General features: G+C 40.9%; 1 protein-coding gene across 1 annotated transcript in view; it reads right to left on the bottom strand.

Annotated features, from left to right (window-relative positions):
* LOC107746134 (transcriptional regulator ATRX-like) overlaps nucleotides 1-10,008 on the bottom strand; it is a 23,154-nt gene that overhangs the window by 2,232 nt on the left and 10,914 nt on the right. The window contains exons 9-12 of the mRNA XM_016560230.1: nucleotides 4,909-5,058; nucleotides 2,728-2,847; nucleotides 2,459-2,554; nucleotides 599-727 (exon numbers count right to left, since the gene is read on the bottom strand). Coding sequence (XP_016415716.1) covers nucleotides 599-727; nucleotides 2,459-2,554; nucleotides 2,728-2,847; nucleotides 4,909-5,058 — 495 coding nt within the window. The remainder of the gene's footprint in view (nucleotides 1-598; nucleotides 728-2,458; nucleotides 2,555-2,727; nucleotides 2,848-4,908; nucleotides 5,059-10,008) is intronic.

The following is a 10,008-nucleotide window of genomic DNA, read 5'->3' as shown; positions in this document are numbered from 1 at the left end:
AATTTATTTATAGAAATAAATATGTCTGCTTGAAAGAATGAAGAATATGGCAAACAAGTTGCTATAAAGAATGCATAATTAGCCTATATAACCACTGGTATTTCATTAATAAGAAGACCATGTTCTTGTTTTTTATGAGAAGTGGTTTTATTTAATTTTAACAAAGGCATGTTGTGTATCACCGCAGTTAAATCTATATAATGAGTTTGGACATTTTTAAGAAATGCTTAATAAATGCACTGTAACTAAACCCATTAGATTTTAGCAGACTTAATTTACTGTAGGTTTAGTCGACTAAAATCTTATGATATTTAGTCGATTTAGTCTACGACTAAAACAATCAAAATTTGCTGTCAAAATTAACACTGGATAATTAAGATTTGTTATACCATTTAAGATATTTATAGCCTTAAATTTGACCCTGAATTAATTCACACATCACATTTAACTATTTTTGACAAATGTAGAATAAAAGGGGTGCAACAGGGTACCAGATGTAAAAATCCCTTTCAATCTATTTAGTTTAAAATGTTAACGTCACTTAAACACAGGTAGAACATAAGACACCACAGAGATAGTGAGAGATGAGCAAACATACAGTTTGTTGCTTGCCGAGGACATCACGGTAAACAGCCTCCCTGTGTTTGATTTCCAGCTCGTAGCCGGCCTGCCTCCCAAGAGCCATGGATTGAACCTGGGCCTCGGGTAAACTCGGATTCTCCTTCCACTGCCAAAAACAACACACCTGTTACATCCTGTAGACCTCAACAAACAAACACTTACACGATCATCACACACACACAAACACATTTAGCAGTTGTTCAGAACGTAGTCCAACATCTCAAGCTTAATACTGATGACACAGCAAACTATAGGCAAAAGTGTAGGCTTTGCCCCTAAAAGCTCGCGCCATGAGACTAGGATATAGTGGCTCGTTGTAGGGCTGCACGATTATGACAAAAATCACAATTGTCGATTATTCCTTTAAAATTGTAATTGCGATTATTAATTACGATTAAATGAATGATGTTTATACCTTTGTTTGAAGCAACTGCATGCCATATTTTTATATGAAAATAAACAAGCTGAAAACACTAACTGAAAAACTTTTAGTGCTTTTCTATAGTATTAAGCCTCAAATGTCAACTATACATCGGATTGGTTTCTCTTTAAATAAAAAGGTAAAAATATGCATGGTATTATAATGTTATACTAAAACTAAAATTAAAACAATGGAAAAACCCTTAAGATAACATGTAGAAAGAAAAAAAAACATCTTAAGCATGCAGAATAACATAAGTGGACTTTGAATGATTAATTGCTGCTTTGAACGATTATGTAATTGTGGCATCCGTAATTGTAATTGCGATTAGAAATTAGATTAATTGTGCAGTCCTAGCTCGTTGTTATGCAGGTGTTGTAAGTGGTTGTAAAGTCAACAGAGCCCATCTCGCCAAGTCTATGATAATGTTCTGTCCTCCAAATATGACTCAGGCTCATCCCTCAATGTAGGTCTATAGATTTTTTGGTCATTTTATCACCCATCCAGAGTTTCACGCATGTCTGTAGCACAAAGCTATGCATCAAAGGTTTGATTGGGGTAAGTACTAACAACAACAGTGATTCTGCCTTGGCAAACACCAACTGCAGAGCGAATTTTCAGTCTTGTCAGGGAAGGTGGGCTGTGCATCAGTTACTGGTCATGACGGCTCATAGATGCAACACTGGACCTGGAGCATTAAGGCCCTGATATACTTCAAAATCTAAAAAACAAACTAGTGTGATGTCATTTTGAACAAAATCAGGCCAAAACGAAGTTCATTTGGAGTTTCCGGAAGTGTTCGCTCCAGCTGTTAAACCCCTTCTTTTTACCACTGCTCCATGGCAGATACGCATTCACAGGTAGATGTGGCCTTCTTTGACTGGGAAAACATCTGCGTTTCATTTCTTCTGTTCAGTCCGGCGAGGTCAGACATGAACACACTGGAGAACTGCTTTATAGCATTAACTTGAGCTGCAACTCTAACTGAAAGCAACACTGACGCTTTTTTCTCATGTTTAATACTGTAAAGCTGCTTGCTTTAAAGCAACCTATTGCATAAAGTGCTATATAAATAAACATGACATGACCTGACTGGAGTGCTGCATTGCAGAGCTGTGCAAACATGTCCACATTGCTACGATCAGATGCTTTTTTAACTGCTGTTTTCTCACTGCTGTTGATTTGTTGAGTGTTTATTTTGTTACAGCGAGGAAAGCACGCAACACATATTTACGTATGTATCTCAACCTGGTGGTTTTGGGATGTTCACTAACAGTAAATTGGCATTTCAAACTTCTTTTTACCCCTAGGCGAAGAACGAAAAACAACTGTGCTGTGAGTATATCGGGGCCTTTATGCGCAGCCTTTCCAACGAAAGCCTCTCTGTAGGGAATCTCCCTCTCTCCTGTCACTCACCACCTGCGCGATGATGTCCTCCATTGGTTCCCTGGGCACTGACTTCAGAGCGTTAGCGGCTTCCATCACTTTCTGCCTGCCCTGGTAAATCAAATCCTTGAACACAGAGAGAAAGAATAAAGTGTGAGAAGAAACACTGAAAATACTAGACGAGATGAAACAAACCTCTGAATTTGATATTTTCACAGAAATAACTAGCATTCGTAAACGGCAGCTGGCAGAGCACAAGCCAAGGAATGTGAAAAGAGCACGTGGAGCTCATTAGTTACCTCCAACTGTTGGTTGCTCATGGAGGCCAAGGCAGCCATGTTGAAGGGGAAGTAAGAGTTTGCTCCTGCTCCCACGGCCATTTGAGAATAGGACGGCTGGTTCAAATGCATGGACAGACCCTGAAACAAGAGAAGAGAGGGTCCATCAGTCGAAAACAAACAGAGAAGTTTCATTTTATGAAATGAGGTCACAGAAAAATCACAATTATAAATAATCTTCAAATCAGGTTCGGCCTGACAGATGAGTCAGCCTTCCATCACACTAGCACTTGCTGCAGGGTAATCAAAGCATTGCTTTTTGGACTTAATTTCCCACTCGATTTGCGACTTTGACATGATTTGTCTGCGAACTGGCAAAGACGCACGGCGAACAATAATTCCCAGCCAACAGATCGCTGGAGGATCCAAAAAATCCTGATGTGCACCCATGTGAACCTCTGTTAGGGTCCTGCCCAAGCTGTGTTTGTCTTACGGCTCTAAACAGAACGTTCCCCTGCTGAAGGTCAGCAGGACGGCTGTGTTTGTGTGTAAATGAGCTACCGAGGCAGATGCAGCCAATCCCCTAATTGGGTCTTTGGTGCACGCAGCTCGTAAACACACTCCACAGCTGAGTGTCCGGTGTTCAGACCTGGCACGAGCAGGTGTGCGGCACAGATGGCAGCGTGGATCACAGCTGTGCCGCAGACCGCAGGACAATCTAAACAGACGCTCTTTTAGGCTGGTTTCAAAATGTGATGCTCACAGTATGGCAGCTTTCAACTATCTCAGAACTCGATAGGGTTCTCTAATCACTGCAAGTGACTGCTTAAAATCCACTTTAATGGCTCTGGCAGAGTTAATGATTTTAAGCAATCACATTACACAAAACTCTTCAATCTCAGCACACACAAATAACTGTAGCGAGATGATCAAAAGCAGGTGATTTCTTTCCGTTGCATATAATAGCTATGGCCAAGTGATTCACTGATGAAATTACTTTGATTTAAGCATAATATTTAAAAAGTCTTGCCAAAAAAGAACATGAAATTTAGGAGGCAGATTACATGTAGTGCAGAATCTGTGCCAATGTGGTATGAATTACACACACGCACACAAATCCAAAGACAGTCTGCACTGTCTCAATGCTCCCAGCAGGTACAGCTCCTGCATTGGGCACTAAAGTTATAGTGATATTTTCCATGCTCCATGTAGTGCAACACGAGCAATGTTCACTTATTTCAGTTATTTTTACTGATGACGTATTCAAGGAAAGGAGTCTGTGCTTTCTATAATTGTAGGTCTATTTGCAGATGGACATGCTTTGCAATTACATTGCTTCTCACGTTTTTCAGCAGAAGTTGAAAGCTTTTTTCAGTTTTAAGTAATTCAACCCCATTATAACGATTTATCTTTGAAGTAGCATTTAGTTGACTACAGAATAGTTTTGAAGGGAATCAGGGTAGATATAGTTGTGATTGCAAAACGAATAATTAGTGAATCTGAATGGAGAGAAGGCACTTGTAATGTAATTCAAGTGCAGAGTCGGAGTCCCACATGGCAACAAGTGACTTCTCTCCCAAAAATACTCCACTAATGAGCCCTGAGGGTGAAGAGTCTCTAATCTGAAGACAATGAGGATTGGATATAAAAGGACACAGGCTCTCAGCCACCATCTGCACACAGGGTTCACTGCGTTTATGAAAGGATGATTCGACTGTCTGAACAATGAGACATTTCAGAAAAGGTGTGCTTCTATGGGTCTAAGCAGAACAATTACCGCCCAAAGAACCCTCTTCCAGCAACAAACCTTTTTGGTAGTTCCCACTAGTTTTATGTAGCTCCGAATAAAGCTTTATGTTTCAAGGAATTTTATGTAAGCACACATGCATACAGTTCGACCTCTCTCATGGTGTTTCTTAAAGTGTGGGTTAATTTCTTATGATGCTAATACACCACAATATTATTTGTGAGGTGCGGTCCATCACTGAAGAAATAATCATCAACCTCACCAAGATTCTTAAACAGCTATCAGTAATGGCCAGAAACAAACAGACAATTTCTTTTTTAATGAAAGATTAAAAAACACACCTGAAATATGGCTAAAATCTAACATTATATTTACAAACTGATATAAAGGTATTAGACTATATTCTTTTTATCATTACATGTATATAATAGTAAAGGGCTTGTGTGGCTACACACCTTCTTTTCGGCTTCATATTCGGCCCAGGCTGCCTTGCGATCTTCCTCACTCAGTGCCTCTTCCTCCTTGTGGTCCAGCAAAGAGTCATGCTCGTGGTAGCCGACGATATGATCTTTGTAACTGTGAAGGAGTTCTGCCAGGAAAGGATCCTGGGACAAGAGAAAGGGTCAAAGAAAGATGGGTCAGCATCCCACATGAATACATACACAGATGTAATCCTCTAATAATCACCATTAGCAACATAATTACAGAGCAAAACCAATAATTAAACATTTTTGTGGCCTATCAAACACACACACACACACACACACACAAATGCTGCTTTGGCTTAGTTAAACTACTCAAAAATGTTGAAACATCTCAACATCCAATCAACAACCGATGCATAGAACCAACTCCTGCCCTGCATTTTTTCTTCATTTTTTGATAATCTGTTACACTTGAATGTACGTCACACAAAAGAGAAGAAAAGATGTCTCGCTACCTCTATTTCACTGACTTTAAAACACAATTTATTTTTTCATCTTCACTACCTCAAATGGCCTAAGATTCTGATCACCTAATAGGAGTCACTGATGGACAGTCACATGTGGATGTATTCATGCACTTGATGTCAGAAAGTTACACAGGTTCGGAAAGTGTCGTTTTTGCAGTTTAGTTTCAAGAAATGGTGTTTCTGGACTAGGGTCTAGTTTTGGAGCTCCAAAAGTTATAGTATGTTTTCATAATACAAGGTCTTTTATCTCATAATGAATAAAACAGTCAATTTAGTGCTGGGCGGTATACCGGTTCATACCGAATACCGGTGTTTATTTTTGTTATGATATGAATTTTTAAAATGTCGCTTAAACAACATTCGGAACACGACACTGTTTGAAAGGGGTCCCTTTTCACTGTTGCACTGTGGTGAGGGAACAGCTGTATGTGTTACTAAGCGTGAAAGTTCTGAAACTGAAGCTGTAGAACTAATAGAACGTGATGACACAGAAGAACTCATCCACAATATCCACATTGACCGCCACAAATATCCACCGCCCCCTGCCATCAGCTCCCGCGTCTCACAAGTGCGACTTCAGCACTAGATTTAGCAACTTTCAGACCCATTTAGCTGCTTTTTCCCATAGAATATTCATACTGACAAACCTAGCGACTTTTTTGGATAAACCTTAGCTATGGTTCAGTTGGAAGATTTCCCGCGAACGCGAGGTCTGACTTTCCCGGAGAAGTGTCACCTCTCTCGGCGTCTGTTCTGTGCAGTGAGCGACAGAGAAGCCGACTCGTCAATAAATGAGTACAAAACAGCGTTTCCAAGCACCTGTCGCTTACTGATTGTTTGGAATTATAAATATGAGCGTAGTTCGTCTGTTAATATCACATGCACTTTTTTGTTTGTTGTTTTTTTTAGTTTGTTACTCAGACGCAGGCAGTGCGCTGCATGAGACAAAAAAGTAATATAGCCAAAACAACCACATAGCCGCTCTTTAGTGTAGATGCACGTTGATTTTATCAGACGATGCCGCGATTATAAATGAGAGTGACTCCTGGTTAACGTATTAAAAGGGGTCGTGTTTAGTCACTATTTAGTGTGGTATTTTTTGACAATATTCACTCATCATGACAGTAAAATAGGGCATTCTAAGTCAATATACTGCAGTATTTCCTCTCTCAATCAGTAGAAAATATGGTTAACACCCGGTCATGCATGAAAAAAAAAATACCGTCATGTACCGTGAAACCGGTATAATTTTGAAAAATACCGTGATATAAATTTTTGGTCATACCGCCCAGCACTAAGTAAATTAGTGGTTAGGTTGTGCTGCAAAGCTAAAAATAAAAAAAGAAACCGACTCCAACCAAGTGTTCACAAGACATATTTAAAATAACTTCAGAGGCTTTCATGCAACTCTGGTATCCATGACTACACTGTTATTGAAAACAACACCTGAGCGGAGCACGATTCACATCCAGGCCTCGTACAAACATGGTTTAAAATTACTCTACAGCTATTGTTTGCTTTTCTTTGTCTTGCCTGCAACTTCACATTAAAAAGGTCAAGATCTAGAAACATCTGCTGGATCCCAACCATAGGAACATAAATGCGTGAGTTACGTGATCAACCGATTTAGCAGCAACAACAAACAAAATAAAACAAAAAACTAAATTAATCATAATTGTCACAACGTTCAAAAAGAAAAGCCTCACGATTCTAAATTTAGGACTTCTTACTAAATTGCTACAGAAAAGGTTTAGAGAAACAGAATCGGAGGTACAAAGTGAGCAAACCTCAATCGTCCCCCAAAGAGCCAATCATGATTAACCATATAATGGTTTATTTCAAGAAATAAAGATAACGGCAGTAAGACAGGTACCAAAAACAGAGCCATGCCTTCTGCATTACAGCAGAGTTGTAACGGAGAGCACAGCTACAGATCCGTCCACATCAAGGCTTTTCAGTAAGTGGCTTTGAAAGCTGAAAAATAAAAACACGTGGCGAAAGCAAGCACAATCACGCCAGGCCTGGCCTATACCCTCCACAATCCCGACTGGATGAGTGATGGTAATTTCTGGCTAAGTGGCTAAATTAAAACATGGCTGGATGCTGCCATGTGAGGAACCCCTTCTGCATCACAACCGTGAAAAAGACTGCATGGAAAAGATGATCTCTTGTTAAAAGCGTGCAGAAGACGAGGGGGAACTGAAGTGTGAGCTGCGTGTCTGGAGCAAAAGACAAGTCCATGATGAAGCTGTTGTTTGAGCATTTCAAACACTCGCCATCATGAGAGGGCCGACGTGAGCTTATCTGAACATTGTCCAATTTTGAACCGGGTAAATGGGTCACAGAGCCGCTGGGTCAAATGACAGTGAAGCCGTCCAGGGGAGCAGGGAATGCTGGGATTCCTGATTAATCTCCAGGCTGGAGCTCCGCGGGTGGTCTCGTCTGTCTCCGTAACCTGCCCTACATGTGCATCTCGACCGAAGGCACTAATGACGGTAACAAGAACTCCTGCATTGTCATACTGTGAGCTAACCCCATGCATAATGACGGCTTAGGAAAAGGATATCATTTTACTCCATGCATGGATGTGGAATAGGTTGGGTGGGGGAATGGGGGAATCAGCAGAATGCATTTTTTTTTTTTTTCAGGGAAATGGGGAGTGGGGATCCCACAGGAAGTCAAATGGTGGGAGGAAGCATTTTGCTTTTGATCAAAGCATGGAGGTGCATGAGCCAGACTGCTGCAAGGATAAATACTGCCCCAGGTGGGGAACAGTCTATCTGCCCATGTCTGAACACCACGCTCTTTCTCATCTTAAAAATATCACAACCACAGAAATCGTTTCCTTGTGAGTCTTTGCAATTTTTGCTGTTTCCCATGTATGTTTTTGAAAACGGACTGTTGACCTTCATAAACATCTCTGTAAAGCTTGAGTAAAAAAATTTACACTGAGCAATGTTAGAAGGTGCACCAATCATTGAAATCAGACATTCCCAGTGCACATCAAAATTACTGTCAGAATTAGTTGTTTCTAGGCAGTTTACGGAACTGTTCAAGAAAATTGTCCTTTTGACAGCAGTAAGTATTCTTCTTGCAAGTTTTCCTAAATTAAAACGCTGAAACAGAGACACACATCATTGCTGGTGAAACAGAACATTCAAATGAACTGTAAGAGCTCTGCTCAACTACATACATTTACGACTTGGCAAACAAAGCCAATTTACTTAAGACACGGTCCCAGATGAACTCCGCTGGTGTGAAAAACGCAAACGTTTTTTTCTTGCCATTTTTCTTCCTTCTGAATCATTTTCAGCACATTTACAGCTATTTCAGCCCAACTGCCTCTTAAGGTTTTTGATCACGCCACCTCATATTAAATACAATCCATATTCACAAACTCTATTTTATTTCACTCATTACTATGGCCATAAACATCTGCCGTGTGCTCTGTAGAAGACAGGGTGTGAGGAGTTGGAAAATGGAAGCGTGACAGACTGCATCCATAAAAAGAAGAAAAAAAAGATACAGGAGCTTCAGAAAAGTGTGGAATAATGTGTTTTCTTCAGATGTCTTGTTCCGATAAAAACATGCAACTTTGCCTTCATGACCTAAAAAGGGGAATGTCTGTGAACAAAACTCTTATCTACCACTTTAAAATGAAGAGCCTAATGCTTGCCTCAGATTTCACAAGACATTATGTTTGACATGCAGGTGCACAAACCAAAGAAACCAAGGGGTCCGGGGCAAGAGACTCAAGGAATGTGAAGGATTGAGATATTTGTAATACCTAACCTTAGCCAGGCAAAACGTACTCTACAGCTGCACACAAATTATACGCATAACCTCAGTGCCCTGATATAAACAGTCTGTGTCTGCAGAGCTCTTGATGTTTGGCACAGGGCCGGATGTCAGGTGTTCATCCAAGATCATTCGATCTTTTCTACCATTTACTAAATGGAGCACGCTAGGTGAGAACTTCTACGACGCACTGCAGTTCACACCTTCAGCTCTTTCATTCAAGTTAGAGCAAATATCTAAAAATGGAGGGTTGAAGGCACCCACTCATTTAAGGAACATCTGGGGGACTTATTAAGACCAGCTCCTGCACCTAATTATCCCAACTAAAGTCTGTTCCTTTGCTCAACGAGACCCAGAAGGCGGGGGAGCCGGAGCGAAAGCAAATTACCACTTTCCCACCGATGGACCACTTTCAGGAAGTGTACACACCGACCCAACCGTGTCACTCAAAGTCTACCCACGGGTCTCAGCTCTATAATGGGCCTCCGAAGAGCCCGAGGCAAGGCCAGACCCCAAGCTGGGTGGCTCTCGTGTCTGGGCCGCAGCACTCTTCTTTGTCATTAGAGTGGAAGTCCGCTAACTTCCTTTGTCTCCAATTAGTTTCTCTGAAAAGCACAAGAACATCCTAAAAGGGGTTTGGAATAATGACTGTTCATCAGGTCGGGGGAGGTTTACAGTGTTCCTTTGAAAACTTCAGAGACGAAGCAGTGAATCAGCGTAACAGATGGCCTTCATGATGGCATGATGTTTGGGTGAGCTGCAGCGGCACACAGGTTCAGAAGCAGTGTGTGCTTTAGACTGAGGG

Source organism: Sinocyclocheilus rhinocerous, unplaced genomic scaffold, assembly GCF_001515625.1.
Source record: "Sinocyclocheilus rhinocerous isolate Xijiao unplaced genomic scaffold, SAMN03320098_v1.1 scaffold348, whole genome shotgun sequence".
Lineage (NCBI taxonomy): Eukaryota > Metazoa > Chordata > Actinopteri > Cypriniformes > Cyprinidae > Sinocyclocheilus > Sinocyclocheilus rhinocerous.
This window is presented reverse-complemented; position numbering and strand designations above follow the sequence as displayed.